We start from the raw sequence: 26,310 nt of genomic DNA, 5'->3' as shown, positions 1-26,310 counted from the left end.
AAGAGGGTAAAATTGTAATAAAAAAATGGCTGTCCCTTTTTCCCATATATATGGGGTAAGGGGGAGGTAAGATAGTAGGCTACCCCCAACATCAGGTTGAGGGCAGCTTCCGTAAGAGACCTCCGAATTATAAAATGCCCTCCGTGGGACTCGATCTCCACGACCTCAAGGTTAAGAACCTTGTGCTCAACCAACTGAGCTGGATGGTCATTTCTTTCGATGACAAATTATTATAATGGTAAATTTTTAATTTGACCTTTAAAAAGTCTGTAATTCAATTATGGGACGAAATTTTAATAGTTAAGTACCATTTTGGTTTGGATACCAAACCATACCGGTCATACTAATCCATATGGGTTTAGGGTATATATAAGAGATGAAGCTAAACCCGTTGGCGGGATGGTATAAAACTAAAGTTTTGGAGGAACCAAAGCTATAAAAATATTTTTAAATGGTTTAAACTAAATAATTGAATTTCAAGAGGGGCCAGAAGTGTAATTTTTAACTTTATTAAAGACTTAAAAGACTTGATATAATATTTAAAAATTAAAGAGCAACAAAAATGAAAAAATCAATTATTCAAAGGGGAGTTAAGATTTCTTTTTTCATATTTAATAAAAATTCCTTTTTCATATTTAATAAAAAATATTTCTTTTTCATATTTCATAAAAATATTTCTTTTTCATATTTAATAAAAAAAATTCTTTTTCATATAGGTTCCATTTTCTTGGGTGGGGACTTATAATGCATGTATTTTTCTATCAAAGACAAAAGTTGTTGAATTATATTTAAATGATGTTTGTAATTTTATCATAAAATAAATATTATCATCAATTCATATGTTCAGACTGACTAAACTGAAGAATTATTATCGAAATAATTTTTCTGGAATTTTATGATTATATTTGGTTTGTTCTTATTTTCATAAGGAAAAAAATACTAATATTAATATTAATATTTGTCTGTTAAAATAATGGGAATGACACTTAAATATTTGCTAATTCATGCTCAATTGGATAAAATTATCTTCGAAATAATATATTTTCTTCATTTGGATCATTTATAATATATTTTCAATTAGACAATTAATTATTTAAGGTATAAATTTATTAAATATTTTTATTATATATAAGTTTAATATTTAAATTTTGTGAACAAGTATATTTAAAATTTAAATATTATGTTATTCAAAAATAATTCAAAATTATAGGTAGGAACAATATTATATTATATTTAAGTTTAATATTTGAACTTGACTTGGACCCGTTGCCTTTCAACATTACCATAAGAATAAGGTGGTAGAAGCCATTGAGTGAGCTTAATAGTAAAAAAAGAATATTGTTCTCTCTAGGAGGTCCCGATGGATTAAAATTAATAGTAAAAAAAGAATATTGTTCTCTCTAGGAGGTCCCGATGGATTAAAATTAATAGTTGTGGACGCACATGTATAATGTATAATATTATCATAAAATATGACATAAATATTTGAAGTTTGAATCCTATTTTGTTGAAGGGGCCAAGTCCCCTAAGACTAAGGGGTTGTTTGTTTACTTCAGAATGATTAAGTGCTGTATGATTCAAATGTTGAATGATTCAAATGTTGAATGATTCAAATGTTGAATGATTCAAATGTTGAATGATTCAAATGTTGAATGATTCAGAGGTTTTGTATGAATTAGCTCTGAATGTGACATTTCAACACTGTTTTGTTGAATCAGTCAGCACTGAATCATTCAGAGGTGCAAAACAAACGCTCTGAATGCAGAACGGTTCAACATTCAGCGATGAATGGTTCCATTAATAGGCAAACAAACAACCCCTAAGTCTAGAGTCTCAAGTTTTATATATCAGCTTGACTAATATTATTTTTCTCTTATATCTTTTCATACTTAAATTTGACAAATTTTCCATTTTAGTTTTTCCAATGACATGGCAGTCGGATAATAAAAGAATAAAATAGAAAAAAGTTGTTACATTCACGAATTAAAAGTTATTTTGTCCTTTTTTATAATTAAGATATGAACTCGTTGGGTACGCAGGTATATCTTATATAGACAATTGCTCAAACTCGGTTCTTCTAAAAAGACACTACCATTCAATGAGTTCTAATCTATTAACAGATTATGACCAAGTTTAAGGCATCTGGCCCAAGTCAAGATATATTGTAGGGGAGAAAAGTAAAATTTAGAGAAACTGTGGGGTAAGTTCCAAGACGTTGAAAAGTTGTATATAACCGGGGCCCTGATGCCAATTTCTTCGCCCCATAGCGAGAGCGAGTAGGCAAGTAAACAGATGGATCATGGATCCACTTACAAACGACTTAAGCACCCTTTTTTTTTTCTATGGACAGAAGTTTCCTCTTTTCTACCTTCAAGAGTCATCGAAATGTTTAATATTAGCGACTAACAGTGTTTAAGGACGCACATAAGATTTTATGTTATAGAAAATGAATTTATAATTTTTTTAGAAATAATGAACTTAAAAAAATAAGACATAGTTGAATAAGACATAATCGGGTTTAAATATGTAACGAGTCCTTCCACAATAATTAAATTTTAAATTTAGCCTTTATAATTAAAATGTTAAAAAAATTCCAAGGTTAGAAAGCGAACCTACTAAATAACCGCTGAAGCACACGGTTTGTATTCTGTCTCTTCCAATAACACAAGTCAGATATTACGGTAAGTCGTTCATTAGTAAATCGTTCATCACTTTTTCTTTCTTTATCTTTGTAGATCGGCGACGAAACTAACTTTAATGTTGGTTACCGATCGTCACCATTCTTTATTATCATTTTATTTTTTTTATATTAAATCTTTATTTTCTTTTTTTAATTGCAATAAATATGCATATATGATACGTTTTATCTATTTTTATGCCATGTTTTCTTTTGCTTTTTAGCACGTTTTTCGGTTGTTTGATCGTTGTGTTCACTTATCTTTTTCTAAGGTTGATTAGACCTTAACCTATTGACAACACAATCACATTCTAGAGAAATAATTGCTCGATCTTGAATATGTTAAAACCAAATCATAATAAACATAATGAACTTGTATCTTTTTTTTATTATTGTGATATTCTAAGAAGATAGATTTTCTCGTGACGTAAAAACTCTCTGACAGAAAAAAAAAATAATACAAGTTGATTTATTTCTTAGAGACCACTACATCATTATATGGAATGAATATTATGTCAATGTGAATCTTAGCACGGTATTCTGTCTCTTCCAAGGTTAGAAAGCGAACCTACTAAATAACCGCTGAAGCACGGTATTCTGTCTCTTCCAATAACACAACTCAAATATTATGGTAAGTCGTTCATTGGTAAATCGTTCATCGTTTTTTCTTTCTTTGTCTTTGTAGATCGGCGATGACACTAACTTTAATGTTGGTTCTCGATCGTCGCCATTCTTTATTATCATTTTATTTTTTTATATTACATCTTTATTTTCTTTTTTTAATTGCAATAAGTCTGCATATATGACACGTTTTCATTTATTTTTATGGCACGTTTTCTTTTATTTTTTGGCATGTTTTTCAGTTGTTTGGTCGTTGTGTTCACTCATCTTTTTCTAAGGTTGATTAGACCTTAGCCTATTGACAACACAATCACATCCTAGAGAAATAATTGCTCGATCTTGAATATGTTAAAACCAAATCATAATAAACATAATGAACTTGGATCTTCTTTTATTATTGTGATATTCTAAGAAGATATATTTTCTCGTGAAGTAAAAATTCTCTCAGGAAAAAAGTAATAGAAGTTGATATATTTCTTAGGGACTACTACATTCTTATATAAAATGAATATTAGATCAATCTGAACCTTAGTGTTAAATCACTTTTCCTTAAGATGTGGACCTGGACGTACAATGAATAGTGGAGACTATAAGTTGCTAGTATTGAACGTTTCGACGACTCTTGGAGGTAGAAAGGAGGAAACTTCTTCCTATGGAAAAAGAAAGGTGCTTAGGTAAATACTCATTATATAAATTGTAATCTTATAATTTTAAAGGGGTCTTACTGCAATTAAAGGGGCCTAGTCCCCTTAGACTAAGTCCTGAGTCTCAAGTTTTATATATCCGCTTGACTAAGCTGACAAACATCTGGAGTTTGAATCCTATTTTTTTCTTATATCTTTTCATACTTGAACTTGGCAAATTTTCCATTTTAGTTTTTTCAATGACATGGTAATCTGAGATTAAAAGGATTGAAATAAAAAAAATATTAAATTCATGCATTAGAAGTTATCTTTTCCCTTTTTTTGTAATTAAGATATAAATTTAATCCTCTTAATTCATATCTCATACTCATTTGTGCCACTATCCATGTCACCATTTTACTGGTTCTTAATTTTTTTAATTTAAGAGAATAAATAAATAAATTTATTTCTCTAAATATATTTAATGAATTTATAAAAATATAAACCCTAAATTTTATATAATTATAACTTTTAAGAATTTTACCAAAATTTTATTCAAGAATTTAATCTTACAAATCATAACCCTAAAATCAATTGATTCTTAATAATTCAACATGACGAGGCGATGATACCATTTGTTAGAACCAAACCATAATAAATTTAAAAATTAATCAGGATCTAATCATGTCAAACCATCAAGAATAAAATAAACTAGATTTGAAGCGTACATGAATTAATTGATGGGTTGAAATCTTTAAGTCTTTCTTGGTTATGATCTTCCAAGAAGATCCTAAAAGTATTCTTCACAAACATGATTATGATCCTAAAAGTATTTATTCAAAGCATGATTCTCTTTAATTTTTATTCAAAAGAAATATTTCATTTCAGCCTTTCCATGGGAAAATTTTCATTTTTTTTATTATCCATAAATTATATATTCTTCACTAATATAATATAATTGTATTAATTCGTACACACACATATATATATATATAATAAAGTGCATACATTTATAGTTAACTAGATTTTATAATATCTTATATATTCTTTTTTTCTGATTCATATTCAAAATTTTAAATTATTTTTGAATAATATAATCTGTAAATATCAAATATATTTGTTAACAAAATTGAAATATATATAGTTGATTAGTAAACATCAAAAGAACTGTTTTCTTTACCAGACAGGATAGGATCATTACAGTGAATAAAAGTAGGAACTGTTCCTACCTATAATTTATGAGTGTGAACTGTGCAGTTTCACTCAAAATAGAAAAAAAGTTGTTAAATTCACGAAGGAAATTTAAATATACTTGTTCACAAAGTTTAAATATTAAACTTATATATAATAAAATATTTAATAAATTTATACCTTAAATAATTAATTGTCTGATTGAAAGTATATTATAAATGATCCAAATGAAGAAAATCTATTATTTCAAAGATAATTCTATCCAAATGAACATGAATGAGCAAATATTCAAGTGTCATTCCCACTATTTTAACAGAAAAATATTAATATTAATATTAATATTAATAATTTTTCATTATGAAAATAAGAACAAACCGAATATAATCATAAAATTCCAGAAAAAATTATTTCGATAATAATTCTCTAGTTTAGCCAATCTGAATATATGATTTGATGATAATATTTATTTTATTATAAAACTACAATGATCATTTAAATATAATTCAATAACTTTGCCTTTGCCAGAAAAACACATGCATTATAAATCCCCACCCAAGAAAATGGAACCTATATGAAATAGAAATCTTTTTCTTATTTTATTAAATTTTTAAAAATTATAAAATAAACACCAAACTTAGAATTTTATTAAAAGAAATAGATAACGACAGTGGAATATTGTTAAGGGAATGACGTGACACAGTAGTCTAAGATCAAAAGAATTAAAATAGAAAAAAGTTTATATCTTTAATTTATATATATATATATATATAAATATAAATATATATATATATAAAAGATAAAAAGAACATTATTATAATGTCATCTTGAAATAAAAATAATTAATCAAATTTATTATATTATATATATATATATATATATGATAAATTTAATAGGTTCGTGAGTCAGTTACGCGTGGAGAAGGATTAACACCCCCACAGCGCTAAAAAATGGGTACATAGTTGATTACTTTATATTTAGAATCGAAAATTTTGAGTTCGAACTTTATCTAATTTAAAAATCATTATGGATGCAAAGTTGAAAATGAATTTTTTTATTAAAGCCAACACATTCGCCTCCTAGCATGAATGCGGGAGATCAACTGTTGTGCCCAATGCTGACACCGTTTTTCGCTCGGGCAGGGGAAACAAGTACCAACTTGGGGTTTTTCTTTGAAAAGGTTTTGAAATGTGATTAGTCGCCACCAATCATTTTAAGGTGCGATTGGGACACCATAAAAACCGGGTGATTTTAATAAAACATTTTATTTTTATCAAAATACTAAGTTTTAGGGTTTATAACAATCCAAAAATCAAGTTTGAGAGTCGGTTACGCGTGGGGAAGAATTAGCACCCCTACATCACCAAAAAATTGGTACCTAGTTGATTAACCTATATTTAATATCGGAAATTTGAAATTCGAACATTATCTAATTTAAAAATCATCACGGATGTATAGTTGAAAAGAGTATTCCTTTATTAGAGCCAAAAACATTCGCCCCTAGCATAAATGCGGGAGATCAACCTTTCTTCGTCCCCATATAGAATCAATATATAATTGATATGAGATATAAACTTAAGAACTAATCATTTTAAATCATCAAGAATAAAATATAACACTATAGTTGATTTGATTTCCTCATATCAATTGATATTTATCAATTTACGAACACATCAATTTATACTAGAGGGTACAAACTTAATAAAATGATTAACAGATGATGAAATTTTTAATGATGATTAAATAAAACTAACTTTAATGATGATCATGCCTCTTGAAGGTTTACTTATTGAACCGAGTTTGATTCATTGTCTTCAAATTAAGTGTTACATATTCATAATAGAAAATGATTTCAGGTATCATATTTAATAATGTTGTACTAAATAACATACTAATAGTAAATTATAAAAAAAATCGATACATATGAGTTGGATGATTACAAGGTATTATATGTTTAATTTTTTTAACTAAATAACAGTATCGTGAACAGTGCCACAGTGCATCGATACATTGCTACAGTGCACGACAGTGCACCGTTGCACTAAAATTTTGAAGCAAAATTGTGCATCGATGCACTGCTACAGTGACTTTCGTAAAACGTTCATTATTATACATTTACATAAATACGTTTAAAACATTACAAAACATGATCAGAGCATATATACTTAATTTACCAACTTTGTTTACATGCCAACCTACTTTCTCATAATAAAACATACTATTTAATCTACTTCTGATCTGACCTTCAAATGGAGTTTTGTTGTTATGCTAAGCTTAGCTTTGATCTTCTTGCTTCTCAGTACCTACGTGTAAATCGCTTACACGCTAAGTCGTAGACTTAGTGAGACATAAAAATATAATAATAATGCATTCCGTATGAATATGAACATGCAATCTATCCATTCAATCATGTCATATGCAATTCAATATAAACAATAATAATATGGTAACATATAACTATAATAATGCACTTACCTTTGATAACTTTTTATAGGCCCATGTATATTTTTGAGAACTCAAGGTATTCGAGTACATTGAGGTTGTGCACTATTGATGTCACTATAACTCGTATGGGGTCCCACTAGGGGCTATGAAATTTTATCCCGAAGGACCTATGTACTGTATTTGTCCCGAATGACCACTCCTTAAGAACCATATACATATTCCAATGGATCAAATATGTCTCAAAAAACCCTGTAAATGTTCCAAATGATACATATACGTCCCGAAGGACCACGTAGAACCCTCGACTCTTGGTATGCCAACTATACCTATAGCTCTCATATCGTATACCATGGGCATTATTCTTATGTTTCATATGTTCATGTATTAATGTCATTTCTCTTGTGATCACATAACTCATATCACTTATCATATCACATGTGCATTTGAATCTATTCACATATATAATTTATCAAATCATATGAACATATATACTTTATGCATGTATCATAATAATTATCATGTATGCATGTTCATAACTATTGTATTATGAAAATCAACATAGGAATTAGACTTATCACAAGTCTTATTACATTGTACCATACTTATAGTATGCACTCACCTATATCCCTTTGCCTTTTCCTCAATCGATCTTACTTGTCATTTGTTCCGAAACTTGTTTAGGCTCAATATCTACATAAATATAATTTTCAAGACAATTATAAGAAGCCTAAACCTTATAATTTGATACTAATAACTTGAGCTAATTTAATGAACTCAATTTCAGCTTTTCCTTTAGGAGTGTATCGATGCACTATGGGTGCATCGGTACACAAAATAGCTTTGAAATCTCCATGCATCGATGCACCCCTTAATGCATCGATGCACATTCAAAAATTGTCTTAGTGCATCGTTACACACTCATAGTGCATCGATGCACTTGCCCAAATTAGACTATTTCCGCCCCAAATTCATCAATACTTCACCCAAATTTTCATGTATAAAATCCTTATTATGCTACTAAATTCATCTATAACAACTTTAACCAATTCCTAGCATTACAGCACCTTATAATCTTCCATATTTCATCCAAATTCTTAAGGCTAAGAATCATACCAAATTTTCTATGTTATCCAAACTTTGATTTAACACTTATAACTTCTTATTCACTCCTATGACAAGTCAAATTTAGTTTCAAATTCAACTTATCAACTCTTTTCCAAGAATTCACTTAAAAACCCATTTTCTTTAATCTTTCAAAACTTCTTCATCTTTTGATTTTAAGATAACTTAAGCTTTCCTTAAGCTTAGTTATCATCTAATGATCAAAACCCAATCTTAAAATTAACAAATAATTAACTAAACCGAAAACTTACCTTTAATGGAGACCTACGGGGAGAAGAAGAAGGAGAAGAAGAAGGAGAAGAAGAAGGAGAAGAAGAAGGAGAAGAAGATAAGCTTCCAGATGCTCATTCAACCCCCGTGCTTATCTCTTAAATAAGAGATAAATATCTTTTTCATGAAAAGATAACCTTACCCTTCATGCTTTCATTCCTCACAATTTAATCCAATACCAGAATTTATCACTTTAAAATTCTGAACTTTTCAATAAATTCTACTTTAATCACTAACTTTGAACTTTTTACAATTTGGTCATTAACCCATAGTTTGGGATGTTACACGAGTTTTTGGAAAATAAAAGGTTTTTATGAAAAGATGGGAGTCTCCACCAATCATTTTTAAGGTGAGATTGGAACACCTAAAATCGGGTAATTTTAATTAAACAATTTTATTTTATCAAAAATATTAAGTTATGGTAGGTGAAATTAAAAATAGGGTTCGAGAGTCAGTGTCACACCCTAATTTAGGTGCTAGATTTTATTGTATTTAATTAAGGGACTAAAATGAATAATTTTGAAGATTTCTAAGTTAAATTTAAAAGTTTGGAAAGTTTAGGGACTTGTCCTATAATTTTCCCATAACCTATCTGAACCCAATAATAAAAACCTAAACCTATTTTCCCCCGGGTATTAGTGAACCCGTGTAATCCCTAAACCCCAAAACCAACCCACAACTTTCTTCCTCGTTTCTCCCTCCTCCAATCGGCGGTGCACGTCATCACCTGTCCCAGTAAAGACATCGTCATCGCCTGAATGAAACCCCTCGGCCAATTCATCGAAATGAGTTGCCATTAGTCGGTAAGGAACGGTTAAAGGTTCGTCGAAAACCCTCCATCCCCCACTTTTTCGTCGATTCCGGTCGCCTCCGTTGCCGTCTCGCCTCACGGCCACCCTAGGAAGACTCCCCAGCTCCGTGGGATTAAAACCCAACCAATAGGTGAGGCTGTCATCGCTGATTTCCTTCCATCATCGGCGTGGGTAAGTCCCGAATGTTTCCGTTAATTTGGCTTTGTTTGGTTGATTTTTTTGGTTTGATTTTGGTCTGAAATGGTGTGTAGATGCTAGTGGACTAATCGGGCGACCACCCCGATCCCGTCACTACTGTCACACGCCGCCACGCGCCTCTGCGTGAGCGAGGGCTACCTCCCCTACCCTGGAAACATTATAGAACCGGTCTAACCGATCTGGATAGGCCTAACCCAAAATGAACCGAGTCTTTTTGACCCGAACCAAGGTAACCCGACCTAACTATTTGACTTTGATCTGACCCGTTGACTTTGACCGGTATGATTGTTGACTTTGACCTGTCTGACCGTTGACTTTGACTATGACCAAAAAGTTAAAATTTTAGGAAAGTTTTATTTTATGTTTTTCGACGTCCTGGGTCCGAATTCGAAGTTTGGTTTTCCAAATTTTCACTCGGTAATCCGTTTTTCAGTGTTTTACCTTCAGATTCAATTTAGTTTCTCAATTAAGTCCAGTTTCTGAAGTAAATCCTGTTGCTATGTATCTAAGGAATTATTGGTCGTTGAATTCAAGTTCGAGAGTGATCGAATCGAGTTTAAATGCTCGATCGGTGGAGCACGTTAATCAAGGTAATAATGTACTACCTTTTGTATACTTTTTGGAACGAATTAATAAATGGTAAATGCATGAATGGAAATGATTGGTCCATTAGGTGTATTTAACTATCATTGGACTCAGACGAAAATTGGAATAAAGACGGAACACAATATAAGACTCTGACTGCTCGAAAAAGAAATTGGTAAACCGATCGGAAACAAATCTCAGTTCAATGATTTAATTAGTTAATCAACCAATCAATCTCAGAACTCATACATTATGCTAATCTCGTTAAAGGTTAAATGTTGGGAATATTTGGATAAGAAATTACCAAAAATAACACTATGGGGTAAAATTACAAAAATACCTTTGTACTGTAAAAGGACCAAGACTTCCCCTGATGGTGAAAATAATCTCCAATGATCAAATGAACAAAGTACCATGAACTTTAAAAGAACTAGAATACTTTCAAGCCTAATTTATCGGAAGTAATGCCACTAACAGAATTGTTTGGAATGGCGTTAATACGCTTAAGATGAAAAATGGACTTTGGATGAACTCGAACCGAATACTATTTAAGTAATAAATTGGTTAAGACTCGTTTGAATTGAACAAAGGAATTGGATGATTGATATGAAATAAATTAAGGTTAGGAATGAATAGACAAAGGAATTAATCTTAGAATCCTTAAACTTTGAATATTATTGTTAAATGTTTTGATGTAAAAAATGTTTGGAAATTTTTTTCGAAAATACTCTTATGAAGTAAAAAGAGAATGGAATTGACCCAAATAGTGGAATTAACCTGATAAATTGTTCTTAACCTAATAGAAATACAGATCCTCCAACTAAACTCCTGACTTGTTTGGAAGATCTGTAAATCGATTGGAAGGTCTGAAAATCGGTACCTAATCCTCGAGATCAATTATAATTAAAATAACCATAAAACGTTATCCTGGATCTGATAAACTACTTATTCACTTGATAAATACTCAGTTTGTTCAGAAACATCCTGTTTACCAATTTTAATTCCCGAGGCGATAAAAGATTTAGAATTTTTTATATTGGAACAATCACCCGACGATTAAATTAAGGGAATTGAGATATATATATATATATATATATATATATATATATATATATATATATGACTAAATCAAAGAAAATGATTGGAATACCTTGAACTCTAAGATACTGAAGTAACCTCGACTACGAAAATGACCCAAATACCTTCATGACATATAAAGAAGTGAACGTTATTGGACAATTATGGAAACATCGAGAAAACCTAAGTATTGTATTGCCCCTGAAGGTTGTAAAGTATGACTCAAGTTCGTTGGTCATCTTGGAGACTGTTGCAATTCATAAATAAAACAAATAAGAATCCGTTTAACAATGGTTCTGAAGATGTTCAGTTCGAGTTGACCTGATATCGTAATAAATTAACATGAATCTTGAATATCATGGATCATCGTTTCACCCTTATTAGATTAAGTTGCAGGAATCCACTAGAAATCGTAATGTATAAAATGCCCTTGTTGGCCTGAATAATGGAATCACTATCAGTAAATCTGAATCTAGAATTATTCTGATGTAAAGGTTCCTGAACACCTTCCTGATGCACATGAATCATAAAGGGGTTCTAAAGTATCAGCTTTAAATGTCTGATAAATCCGTTAGTAATCGATCCCTTTTAATATAACCTCGATCCTGAAATCCGATCAAATTACATAAGTTTAATGTTTTCCATTCCTGATAACTACCAAGTGCCTCTAAAAGATACTTGGATCCTATAGTGTGTTCCCCAAATACTACATGATTATTTTATATGTTTTGAAATATGTTTCACCGAAATTTATTGATTTACTGGCTTATGAACCATGGCTACATGGTATGTGTACTCTGATTATAGTTTTCATTGAAAAATATGATTGCTCTTGATTTATGGAATCATGAAGCTTAGTCAAGCTGGTACATGAAGCTTGAGACTCGGGACTCAGTCTTAGAGGGATTGGCCCTATCAAAGAGGGTAAAATTGCAATAAGATCCCTTTAAAAGATTAAAAGATTACAAATTAATATAATGGTAAATTTTTAATTTGACCTTTAAAAGGTATGTAATTCAATTATGGGACGAAACTTTAATAGTAAAGTACCATTTTGGTTCGATACCAAACCATACTAATCATACTAGGGTATATATAAGAGATGAAGCTAAACCCGTAGGCGGGATGGTATAAAACTAAAATTTTGGAGGAACCACAGCTATAAAAATATTTTTAAATGATTTAAACTAAATAATTGAATTTCAAGAGGGGCCAGAAGTGTAATTTTTTCACTTGATTAAAGACTTAAAAGACTTGATATAATATTTAAAAATTAAAGAGCAACAAAAATGAAAAATCCAATTAGTCAAAGGGGAGTTAAGATTTCTTTTTTCATATTTAATAAAAATTCATTTTTTATATTTAATAAAAAATATTTCTTTTTCATATTTCATAAAAAGTTTTCTTTTTCATATTTAATAAAAAAATATTTCTTTTTTCATATTTAATAAAAAAATATTTCTTTTTCATATAGGTTTCATTTTCTTGGGTGGGGACTTATAATGCATGTATTTTTCTATCAAAGACAAAAGTTATTGAATTATATTTAAATGATGTTTGTAATTTTATCATAAAATAAATATTATCATCAATTCATATGTTCAGATTGACTAAACTGAAGAATTATTATCGAAATAATTTTTTTATGGAATTTTATGATTATATTTGGTTTGTTCTTATTTTCATAAGGAAAAATATTAATATTTTTATTATATATAAGTTTAATATTTAAATTTTGTGAACAAGTATATTTAAAATTTAAAGATTATATTATTCAAAAATAATTCAAAATTATAGGTAGGAACAAGATTATATTATATTATATTTAAGTTTAATATTTGAACTTTACTTGGACCCGTTGCATTTCAACATTATCATAAGAATAAGGTGGTAGAACCCATTGAGTCAACTTAATAGTAAAAGAGAATATTGTTCTCTCTAGGTGATCCCGATAGATTAAAATTCATAGTTGTAGACGCATATATATAATATTATCATAAAATATGACGTAAATATATGAAGTTTAAATCCTGTTTTCTTGAAGGGGCCAAGTCCCCTAAGACTAAGTCTTGAGTCTCAAGTTTTATATATCAGCTTGACTAATCTTATTTTTCTCTTATATCTTTTCATACTTAAATTTGACAAATTTTCCATTTTAGTTTTTCCAATGACATGACAGTCGGATATTAAAAGAATAAAATAGAAAAAAAAAGTTGTTAAATTCACGCATTAAAAGTTATTTGTCCTTTTTTATAATTAAGATATGAACTCGTTGGGTACGCAGGTATATCTTATATAGACAATTGCTCAAACTCGGTTCTTCTAAAAAGACACTCCCATTCAATGAGTTATAATCTATTAACAGATTATGACCAAGTTTAAGGCATCTGGCCCAAGTCAAAATATATTGTAGGGGAGAAAAGTAAATTTTAGAGAAATTATGGGGTAAGTTCCAAGACGTTGAAAAGTTGTATATAACCGGGTCCTTGATGCCAATTTATTCGGCCCATAGCAACAGCGAGTAGGCAAGTCAACAGATGGATCATGGATCCACTTACAAATGACTTAAGCACCCTTTTGTTTTTCTATGGACAGAAGTTTCCTCTTTTCTACTGTCGAAACGGTTTTTCTAAAAGTGGAAAAAGGGTACCGCTTCGAAAATAATTCTTGGAAAGATCAGTTAATGATAAAACTTGATTTGAGGAGTCGCCACCAATCTTTGATTAAGGTGTGATTGGGCACCCAAAACTATATTTGTCATTTTAATAAAATATTAATTTTAATTAAAACGAAAAACTTACGGTATGCGTTACCAAAATTTGAGATCGAGAGTCAGTTACGTGTGAGGAAGGATTAGCACCCCACAACGCCCTAAATCGGTACCTAGTCAATTAATTAATTGTCTTTGCAATGAAATTTACGAGTTTGAGTTTAATTTAATTTAAGATCCGCTAAAAATAATATTCTTTGAAATTTTGGATGAAATATAATAATATTTAATTGTTTCATATCGAGAAAAATCGATCTCTCATACCTTGAAACAATCGATTCTTACTCCAATCCAAATATATAAATATTAAAATTCCATTCTAAATTTCACTATCAATTCAAAATAACAACACCCAAAATAATTTTAAGAGTGAAAACGATAATATCTAATTATTTCCAATTGAGAACAAATGACTTTTTGTGCATTGAAACGACCATTTATTACCCCAATTGAAATAAAGAGATATTACTATTTCGCCTTAAAATTACAAAGTGATTTAAATGAAAACGATAATATCTAATGATTTTCAATCTAGAATAAATGACATCTCATACCTTAAAGCAGTCATTTATCACTTAGACCGAAATTAAAAGATGTTACTATTCTCAATATCAATTCGAGTGTTATTGTTTTGAAAATCTATCGGAAAACACATGAAAAAATAAAACAAATAAAAAGTATAACAAGAAATTAATTAATTAATTATTTTACCAATATTTTATGAGAATAAGGATGTTCAATTATTTAAATATCCCGAGACGAGACCTTAGATTCGATCTAACAGTATTTTCTCGATGAATTTAATTAAAAGAACATTGTCTTTCCCTCAATCACTGAATTTTAAAAATGAAATCGATTTAATTTGTGTCACTGAATGGGATAAACTTTCATTTTAAAATTATCGAAAGTAACTTTCTTATACGTTAAGACAATCACTTTACGATAATATTAAAATGATCGAATATTACCCTTAATCCATTTATTTCGAATCGATTCAATGGATTCTTATGAGGCTATCATACAAAATTAATTAGGATTAAAATGAATTAATATGAAAAAATACAAAAATTAAAATAAAATAAAAATAGGACTAAAATACAAACAATCAAACCATCATGCCTAAATTGAAACAAAAATAAAATATACAAGTGACTAAAATAAACATTTTCAATCTAATATGCAAAAAGTTACAAGAAATGAAAAATAAATAAAACATGGGGCTAAATCGAACTAAATTAAAATTACATGGCCGAAGTAAAATAAATAAAAACATATATTCAGGTTCGAAATATAAAAATGAAAAAATACAGAGGGCTACACAGAAAATATCCCTAAAAATAAATATCATGCATAAAAAAGGTAAATTACAAAAACAGTCCCTACAAGGACTAACAAGCGAAAATGTGCTAAAAGTAGGGGGAACAAAACGAGATTAAACCAAAAACTTTAAAACACGAATATAAAGTGGGAAAATAACAAAAATGGTCCCCCTAGTGACCTCTATGTAAAAACACGCTAAAACTCAGGGGACTTATGTGAAATTTCCCCCGAGATTCACCCTATATATATTACTTTAGTCTTTTTTTCATTTTGCAAACAAAACTAAAAAAAACTCTCTCTCGTTTTTCCTCTCAAAGCAGTCAGTCGACCCACTACCGGCCGCCCCAAACCACCACCGTTTGCAGTCCGACTACGCTCCGGTTGTCGTCCGATTGCAGCTCCGGCCGCCGTGCACGGTGGTCGAACCTCCCAAACTCACCCAAAACAATATTTTGAGCCCGATCTAATACTCTAACACTAATTTTAGACCTAAAAATCCACCTAAACGCCCCAAATAAGCCTCGACCACTTGGCTTCTTACTCACTCCGGCAACCGGCGAAGATGAATCGTCTCCCCTCCGATTCAGGTAACTAATCTCTCCTTTAGACTTTGATTTTGTTTACATGCAAGAGTTTTATATTTTTTTTCTTATTAGAACGTAAATAAAAAAGAAAATAAAAATACCTTTCGAATGGTTAATAATTTTTTTTGTATTCATTTCGAAAATCCAAAAGAGTGGAACCTCTATTACAGATTTCGTTTGAGTTTATATAACCCACGTTTTACATATATTACTTGCTTTTTTCTTTTTGCTTTTTGCTATGAATTTTTTTACAAAATAGGAAGCTTGCGTGTGTTTTCGCTTGGGATTGTTTGTGGATTTGCTTACTGATTTTTTGCCATGACAGGGCATAGTGAGTTGGTGGAGGCATGGTGTTCGGTTGGTGATGTAGAGGTGAGGCAGCATGGGTGTTGCAGTGTGGCAGGAGCTAAGATGGAAAACCCTGATGGGTTTGGGCTTCAAAACGTGTCTCGGGTCGGGTCGAACCGGGGTTGGATCTGTCTCTGGGCTCCGGGTTTTGGGTTATGTAATTGTGTCTGATTTTGGGCTGCTGTACTTGGATCTGAATAATAATAATAATAATAATAATAATAATAATAATAATAATAATATAATAATAATAATAATAATAATAATAATAATAATAATAATATCGAATGAGACAAAAAATGAGTGTCGACAGCTGCCCCTCTTTGCTCATTCTTGAGTCAACAAGAATAGGGCAAAGACGAAGGGACAATGTGTTTTTCATCCGGTCAACTTCATGGTTTGAAATATGATAAGGGACCTGTTTCGCTTTCACTCAGGGAATATCAGATCTGGGGATGTTGATCCATTTTGCCATCACTCAGGGAAGATTGAATCGGGGCAGACTTGTTCCATTGTCACTGAGGGAATATCAAATCTTGGAAGAAAGGGATCTGTTTCGCTTCTTCTAAATGGAATATCAGATCTGGATGAGTTGATCAAATTTCTTCAATGAGTACGCCCATAGCAAGAGCCAGTAGCCAAGTGAACATCGTCGCCAATTCCTCTCATTAGTTCTAAAAAGAACCTCTCCAAAATGAACCCTAATCTGTTCCTTTTTGCAAAACTAGTTGCTATGGCTTTCATCCTAACTTTAATGATGATAATGCCTCTTGAAGGTTTACATATTGAACCGAGTTTGATTCATCGTCTTCGAATTAAGTGTTACATATTCATAATAGAAAATGATTTCAGACATTGTATTTAATAATGTTGTACTAAATAACATACTAATAGTAAATTATAAAAAAATCGATACATATGAGTTGGATGATTACAAGGTATCATATGTTTATTTTTTTAACTTATTATCAACGCATATACTTCCTATAAACGCAACTAATTAAATCTATGTCCTTTAAACGAACAATATTTTCTTTTACTACTAAAATCACTACTCAATTGATTTCACAATTATATATATGTTGAAATTCAAATAAATATGATTTATGAGTTTAATTTTTATCTTTTTTAAATTTGTAGTTTAGAGTTCATGTTTTAGGGTTGAAATTCAAATAAATATGATTAAGGAGTTTAATTTTTACATGTGTCGTAACTGATTTTCGATATGAAGACCGATCCGAGTTTTTGGAAAATAAAAGGTTTTTATGAAAAGATGAGAAACACCACCAATCATTTTTAAGGTGAGATTGGAACACCTAAAATCGGATACTTTTAATTAAACTGTATTTTATCAAAAATATCAAGTTATGGTATGTGAAATCAGAAATAGGGTTTGAGAGTTAATGTCACACCTTAATTTAGGTGCTAGATTTTATTGTATTTAATTGAGGGACTAAAATGAATAATTTTAAAGATTTCTAAGTTAAATTTGAAAGTTTGGGAAATTTAGGGACTAGACCTATAATTTTCCCATAACCTATCTGAACCAAAAATAAAAACTAAAACCCATTTTCCCAGGTATTAGTGAACCCGTGTAATCCATAAACCTCAAAACCAACCCACCACTTTCCTCCTCGTTTCTCCCTCCTCCGGCTGGCGCTACACATCATCACTCGTCCTAGTGAAGACGTCATCATCGCCCGAACGAAACCCCTCAACCAATTAGTCGAAAGGTGCCATCATTAGTCAGTAAGGAACTGTTAAGGTTTCGTCAAAAACCCCCATCCCCGATTTTCGTCGATTCCGACCGCCTCTGTCGTCGTCTCGCCTCACCGCCACCCTAGGAAGACTCCCAAGCTCCGTACGATCAAAACCCGACCAGTGGGTGAGGCTGTCATCGCCGATTTCCCTCCATCGCCGGCGTGGTTAAGTCCCGAATGTTTCCGGTTGATTTAGCTCTGTTTGGTTGATTTTTTTGTTTGATTTTGGTCTGAAATGGTGTGTAGATGCTAGTGGAGTAATCGACCGACCACCCCAAGCCTGTCGCTATTGCCACATGCCACTACGTGCCTCTGCGTGAGCGAGGGCTTCCTACCCTGCCCTGGAAACATTCTAGAACTGATCTGGATCGGTCTGAACCAGCCCAACCTGGACTGAACCGGGTCTGTTTGACTCGAACCAAGGCAACCCGACCCGACTCTTTGACTTTGATCCGACCCGATGACTTTGACCTGACTCGTTGACTTTGACCGGTCTGACTATTGACATTGTCCGATCTGATCGTTGATCGATTACATTGACCAAAAAAGGAAAATTTTCCAGAAAGTCCTATTTTATGTTTTTCGACGTCCTGAGTCCGAATCCGAAGTATGTTTAGCCAAATTCGTACTCGGTAAGCCGTTTTTCAGTGTTTTACCTTCAGATTCAATTTAGTTTCTCAATTAAGTCCAGTTTCTGACGTAAAATTGCTATATATCTGAGGAATTATTGTACGTTGAATTCAAGTTTGAGAGTGATCGAATCAAATTTAAATGTTTGATCGATGGAGCATGATAATCGAGGTAATACTCTACTACCTTTTGTATACTTTTTGGAACGAATTAATAAATGGTAAATGCATGAATATAAATGAGTGTATTTAATTATCATTGGACTCAGACAGATATTGGAATAAAGATGGAACACTGTATAAGACTCTGACGGCTCGAAAAAGAAATTGGTAGACAGATCGGAAACAAATCTTAGTTCAATGATTTAATTAGTAAATCATTAAATCTCATAACTCGTAAATTTTGATTAATCTCGTTAAAGGTTAAATGTTGGGAATATTTGGATAAAAATTTACCAAAAATAGCATTATGGGGTAAAATTACAAAAATACCCTTGTCAAGATATATTGTAGGGGAGAAAAGTAAAATTTAGAGAAATTGTGGGGTAAGTTCCAAGACGTTGAAAAGTTGTATATAACCGGGGCCTGATGTCAATTTCTTCGCCCCATAGCAAGAGCGAGTAGGCAAGTAAACAGATGGATCATGGATCCACTTACAAACGACTTAAGCACCTTTTTTTTTCTATGGACAGATGTTTCCTCTTTTCTACCTCCAGGAGTCATCGAAATGTTTAATATTATCATCAATTCATATTTTCAGATTGACTAAACTGAAGAACTATTATCGAAATAATTTTTTCTGGAATTTTATGATTATACTTGGTTTGTTCTTATTTTCATAAGGAAAAAATATTAATATTAATATTAATATTTGTCTGTTAAAGTAGTGGTAATGACACTTAAATATTTGCTAATTTATGTTCATTTGGATAGAATTATATTTGAAATAATAGGTTTTCTTCATTTGGATCATTTATAATATATTTTCAATTAGACAATTAATTATTTAAGGTATAAATTTATTAAATATTTTTATTATATATAATTTTAATATTTAAACTTTGTGAACAAGACTATAAAAAAAAAACCTTTTAATGTTTCCTCCTTTCTACCTCCAGGAGTCGTCGAAACGTTCAATACTAGCGACTTATAGCCTCCACCATTCATTATACGTCCAGGTCCACGTCTCAAGGAAAAGTGATTTAACATTAAAGTCCAGATTTGTATTCATACTACTTTGGAAATTGAAATAATGGGAAAATGATATATGACTTTTTGCCAGTAATTTGTCTCTAAGTTTTGAATCTAAATTCTCTTTGATTGTGACTTTAATGAGTAATTAGAAAAATGTCAATGGACCATTCTTTGCTTGTAATCAGACTTGTTGCTAAACCTTGAAGAAAGAAAGAAATCACAGCTGATAATGGAGAAATCAAGCTTGAAAATCAATTGTATTGCCCACATTAGCTTCTTGCTTTGCATTGCTGCAGTGATCACATTGGTATCTACTTCCTTCAAGCTTGGCATGGCGGCCATGGGGAACGAAACAGACAGACTAGCTTTGCTTGCTCTCAAGGATCAGCTTGTTGGTGGTCTACATTCATGGAATGCTTCTCTCCATTTTTGTGAGTGGCAAGGCGTTCGATGTGGTCGGCGGCATCAAAGGTCATCAGTTTGAGCCTGCCTGGTATGAAACTTGGCGGCTCCATATCTCCATCAATTGGGAATTTGAGCTTCCTAAGGGAGGCTAGCCTATTCAATAACAGTTTGCAAGGCAGTATCCCGACTGAATTCGGACAATTGAGACAGCTTCGTTCTCTAAATTTAAGCCAGAATAATCTCCAAGGTAACATTCCTATGGAACTTGGCAATTGCTCAAACCTTGTATTTCTTAATTTAAGTTATAACAGTCTTTCTGGAGAAATTCCCTTTGGATTGGGGGATAATATGAAGAATCTGATCAAACTGTCTGTTGCTAGAAATGATTTAGTTGTGGGAATTCCATCTTCTTTGGGAAACTTGTCATCATTGGACTATCTCAGACTAGAATATAACCATTTGGAAGGAGGTATACCCGATGCTTTAGGTAGATTATCGAGCTTGAAAATATTTTCCATTGCTGATAATAACCTGTTCGGTATCATACCTAGTTCTATCTACAATCCTTCCTCTTTCACACATGTTAGTATGGCTCGAAATAACTTATCTGGTGGCCTTGCACCTCGGCTCGGTTTCGCTTTTCCGAACCTTGACACTCTGTTTCTTGGACAAAACCGATTCACTGGAAGGATTCCGAGATCAGTCGTTAATATCTCTTGCCTAAAGCGGCTTGACATCAACTCAAATGGTTTCAGTGGATTAGTTCCCGACGATCTCGGAAAGCTTCGTAATCTTTTGCTGTTCGACGTTCACAATAACGATCTCGAACTTGGGATAGCAGGGGACTTGGATTTTCTTTCTTCTCTAAGAAATTGCACTGGATTGCTATATTTGATCATCCATGGGAATAGATTAGGTGGGATGTTTCCGGACACTGTGGCAAATTTATCATCCAAGCTTGAAGCTCTTTACATGGGAGGGAATCCGATTTCTGGAAGCATTCCTCGAGGAATTGGTAATCTTTATGGGCTTACGGATGTTTATTTAGGGGAAACCTTGCTTGCAGGCGAACTTCCTGTTTCCATTGGACATCTTCAGAACCTTGGACAGTTTGACATCTCTTCGAATCACTTATCTGGTGAAATTCCATCCTCCATTGGCAATCTTTCTCGATTGTTGTACCTTTACTTAAACGGTAACAATTTTCGGGGAAGGATTCCATCGACACTCAGGGGATGCAAAGATATGGAGAAGATGGATCTTTCTCTAAATAAACTCGGCGGTACCATACCTGATCAGCTGCTTGCTGCTTTTCAAAGTTTGATTACTCTGAATTTGTCCCACAACTCTTTCAATGGTAGCTTTCCATCAGATATTAGTAACTCAAAGAATCTTGTAGGATTATATGTTGATAACAACAATTTCTCAGGCGAAATTCCTGAGCAATTTGGTGAGATTTCTGAATTAAGAATCTTGCGAATGCAGGGAAACTACTTTCAAGGTAGCATTCCTCGAGCTCTTGGTTCTTTACGAGGTCTCGAAATCTTAGATCTGTCCGGTAATAACTTGTCTGGCACGATACCACTTGAACTTCAAAAGCTTCCTTTTTTGGTGAATTTAAACCTTTCTTTCAACCAATTGGAGGGTGAAGTTCCGGAAGAAGGGGTTTTCAAGAATATCAGTCGATTCTCTGTTGTTGGGAATAAGGATCTTTGTGGGGGAATCCCTGAAATAGAGCTTCTGAAATGCTTCGATAAGAAGGCAATGAAAAACCGAAATGGTTTATCAAAGAAATCCATTGTCGTTATCATGATCAGCCTTTCGCTTGCCTCGGCTTCGGTTGCATTCATTGCCATCCTTTGTTGGCGAAAACAATTGCAAAAAGAAATGATTCCTCTGTCTTTGAAGCAGCAAGTTAGCCTCTTTCAAGTTACATACAAGGAACTTGTTGAAGCCACTAACGGTTTCTCAGCCTTGAACTTCCTTGGTGAGGGAAGTTTCGGGTCTGTTTATAAAGGATTTCTTAATCGACAAGAAAACCCCGTTGCTATCAAAGTACAGAACCTTCAAAACCTCGGGGCTGTCAAGAGTTTCATAGCTGAATGTGAGGTTTTAAGAAACGTTCGACATCGGAATCTAGTCAAGCTGATAACTTGTTGCTCAAGCATAGACTTCCAAGGCAATGATTTCAAGGCTATAGTTTTGGAATTCATGGCGAATGGAAGTTTAGAGAGTTGGCTTCATCATGATCATGTTGAAGGTCTCTCACGTCATCTCGACTTTGCTCAAATGTTAAACATTGCTATAGATGTTGCAAATGCAATATATTACCTTCACCGCCATTGTCGAACACCGATTGTTCATCGGGATCTAAAGCCATCCAATGTCCTTCTTGATGATGACATGGTTGCACATGTCAGTGACTTCGGCATGGCTAAGCTCCTTTCTTATGCTGCAAGTAATCTGGACAACAAGCAATCAACTTCCTCAATCATCAAAGGAACGATCGGGTATCTCGCCCCAGGTAAATTTCATATCTTTTGATCTTATTTCCCCCCCTTAAGATACATAGACCTTTTTGTGATGTATTCCTATTATGTAACCGTATCGTTACAGAATGCGGAATGGGTTTTCCGACATCCCCCGAAGGGGACATTTACAGCTATGGGATTATCGTCTTGGAGATGATCACCGGAAAGAGACCGACAGATGATCTGTTCGACGATGGGATAAGCCTTCATAGTTTATGTAAGAAGGCATTGCCTGAACAATTGGAGGAGATTTTAGATTCTCGATTGCTTGAACAAATCAACGAGGAAAGTCAGAAAACAAGAGATCAGAACATGTTGGACTGTTTGGTTTGGTTCACTAAGGTCGGAGTTGCATGCTCTGTTGAAGTTCCTGACAAGAGAATGAAGATTGAGGATGTTGTCACTGAATTGCATGCAATTAAGGCAACACTGCATCAAATCCAGGTTTAATTTAGTGTTGTCAATGGCGTACAGCAGTCATATGTCTGTATTCTAAAACTCATTCAACGATCTTAATAGGTCGGGTTTAAATATGTAACGAGTCCTTCCACAATAATTAAATTTTAAATTTAGCCTTTATAATTAAAATGTTAAAAAAATTCCAAGGTTAGAAAGCGAACCTACTAAATAACCGCTGAAGGACGGTTTGTATTCTTTTTCTTTTTCTTTTTAGCACGTTTTTCGGTTGTTTGATCGTTGTGTTCACTTAGCTTTTTCTAAGGTTGATTAGACCTTAACCTATTGACAACACAATCACATTCTAGAGAAATAATTGCTCGATCTTGAATATGTTAAAACCAAATCATAATAAACATAATGAACTTGTATCTTTTTTTTATTATTGTGATATTCTAAGAAGATATATTTTCTCGTGAAGTAAAAAATTCTCTGACAAAAAAAAAATAATACAAGTTGATCTATTTCTTAGAGACCACTACATTATAATATGGAATGAATATTATGTCAATGTGAACCTTAGTGTTAAATCACTTTTCCTTAAGACGTAGACCTAGACGTACAATGAATAGTGGAGGCTATAAGTCGCTAGTATTGAACGTTTCAATGACTCTTGGAGGTAGAAAAGAGGAATCTTCTTCCTATAGAAAAAGAAAACTGCATAGGTAAATACTCATTATATAAATTGTAATCTTATAATTTTAAAGGGGTCTTACTGTAATTTTACCCTTTTTGAAGGGGACAAGTCCCCTTAGACTATGTCCTGAGTCTCAAGTTTTATATATCAGCTTGAAAAAACTGACAAATATCTAGAGTTTGAACCCTATTTTTTTCTTATATCTTTTCATACTTGAACTTGGCAAATTTTCCATTTTAGTTTTTTCAATGACATGGTAATCTGAGATTAAAAGGATTGAAATAAAAAATATATTAAATTCATGCATTAGAAGTTATCTTTTCCCTTTTTTTATAATTAAGATATAAATTTAATCCTCTTAATTCATATCTCAGACTCATTTGTGCCCACTATCCAAGTCACCATTTTACTGGTTCTTAATTTTTTTTAATTTAAGAGAATAAATAAATAAATTTATTTCTCTAAATATATTTAATAAATTTATAAAAATATAAACCCTAAATTTTATATAATTATAACTTTTAAGAATTATACCAAAATTTTATACAAGAATTTAATCTTATAACTATAACCCTAAAACCGATTGATTCTTATTGATTCAACATGAAGAGGTGATGATACCACTTGTTAGAACCAAACCATAATAAATTTTAACTAGGATCTAATCATGCCAAATCATCAAGAATAAAATAAACTAGATTTGCGGAAGCGTACATGAATTAATTGATGGATTGAAATCTTTGAATCTTTCTTGGTTATGATCTTCCAAGAAGATCCTAAAAGTATTCTTTACAAACATGATTATGATCCTAAAAGTATTTATTCAAAGCATGATTATCTTTAATTTTTATTCAAAAGAAATATTTCATTTCAGCCTTTCCATTGGGAAAATTTTCAATTTTTTATTATCCATAAATTAAATATTCTTCACTAATATAATATAATTGTATTAATTCGTGTGTATATATATCCCTATTAAAGTGCATAAACTTATAGTTAACTAGGTTTTTTTATTATCTTATACATTCGTTTTCTCTGATTCATATTCAAAATTTCAAATTATTTTTGAATAATATAATCTTTAAATATCAAATATATTTGTTCACAAAATTGAAATTGTAACACCCCAACTTAGGGGCTAAAATTTTAGAAATTATAAAATGGTGAATTTAATTGGTATTTTGAAAGAAATTGAGGATTAAATTGTAAAAATTGCAAAGTTAGAATACCATTTTAAGAAGTACAGGAAATTCAGTGACTAAGCTCATGATTTAACCATTTTCTTTTGGAGTGAATTATAAGCCCCTATTCCCGTATGTTTTTCTGCAGAAATATTCATTTTCTCTCCTCTAGTCAACTCACTTTGATCTCCGATCTACTCACCGTCTGGCCTCCGTTTGACGAACTGAAACTACTATTGTGTTCGTTGTCGACCGATGAACAAAATCCCTAAAACCTTTCCTCGTGAATCGTCGTAGTTTGTCGTTAATTTCAGTCGGAAGTATCGTCGATGTTAACTAAATTTTCGTTGGTTTTTCGTCGATTCACGTCAATGCGGCCACTCGTTTTCGACACCTCCCGCACCATTGTGTTCCTTGCATCATTCCGAGTGCACCGGTGTCCTCCGTGTATCCGTCGTCGCCGGCGCGTAGAGGGGTGAGGAAGTCAAAGTTTTCGATGTTTCGGAATCAAGCTCTCTGCCGTTCAAAATTGTGAACCAAGCTTGGAAAGTGTCTCAAAATGCCTTAAAATAATTTTTAGATATTTTTCCGGGAATTTTTGGCACCCCACGACGCTGCACGCGCGGAAAAAAACTTGGGTGCTAGTTTTGTAAATATTTTTAAACTGGTGCCTAATATGTAATTAATTTCTGTTAGGGTGATATTTGTGTAAAATCATTGACCGTTGACCGTCATTGGCCACCGTTGACCAGAACTTTGACCCGCGTTGACCGGCCATTGAACGGTCGTTGACTTTTTCTGGGTATACCTATCCTGAAATTTTTTGACGTCTTGAATCCGTTTTTGGGGTCCGTTTCACCAAATTCGAACTCAGTAA

The 26,310-nt window shown here is 32.2% G+C and overlaps 2 protein-coding genes across 2 annotated transcripts; both read left to right on the top strand.

Annotated features, from left to right (window-relative positions):
* The first annotated feature begins 20,651 nt into the window (after positions 1 to 20,651).
* Positions 20,652 to 23,172, top strand: LOC120125782 (putative receptor-like protein kinase At3g47110). Its single transcript, XM_039144125.1, has one exon. The coding sequence runs from the start codon at positions 20,674 to 20,676 to the stop codon at positions 23,170 to 23,172; it is 2,499 nt and encodes an 832-aa protein (XP_039000056.1). The 5' UTR covers positions 20,652 to 20,673.
* Positions 23,173 to 23,252: 80 nt separating this feature from the next.
* LOC120125781 (receptor kinase-like protein Xa21) lies at positions 23,253 to 23,617 on the top strand. Its single transcript, XM_039144124.1, has one exon. The coding sequence runs from the start codon at positions 23,253 to 23,255 to the stop codon at positions 23,607 to 23,609; it is 357 nt and encodes a 118-aa protein (XP_039000055.1). The 3' UTR covers positions 23,610 to 23,617.
* The last annotated feature ends 2,693 nt before the right edge of the window (positions 23,618 to 26,310 follow it).

The sequence above is a fragment of the Hibiscus syriacus genome, unplaced genomic scaffold, assembly GCF_006381635.1.
Source record: "Hibiscus syriacus cultivar Baekdansim isolate YM2019G1 unplaced genomic scaffold, ASM638163v2 tig00110443_pilon, whole genome shotgun sequence".
NCBI lineage: Eukaryota > Viridiplantae > Streptophyta > Magnoliopsida > Malvales > Malvaceae > Hibiscus > Hibiscus syriacus.
Note: the sequence above shows the minus strand (reverse complement) of the source record. Positions and strands in the feature narration are given on the sequence as shown.

Bases quoted from the DNA above. Each gene is read 5' to 3' on its own strand.
- LOC120125782 (XM_039144125.1), top strand. From the start codon at position 20,674: ATGTGGTCGGCGGCATCAAAGGTCATCAGTTTGAGCCTGCCTGGTATG.
- LOC120125781 (XM_039144124.1), top strand. From the start codon at position 23,253: ATGGGTTTTCCGACATCCCCCGAAGGGGACATTTACAGCTATGGGATT.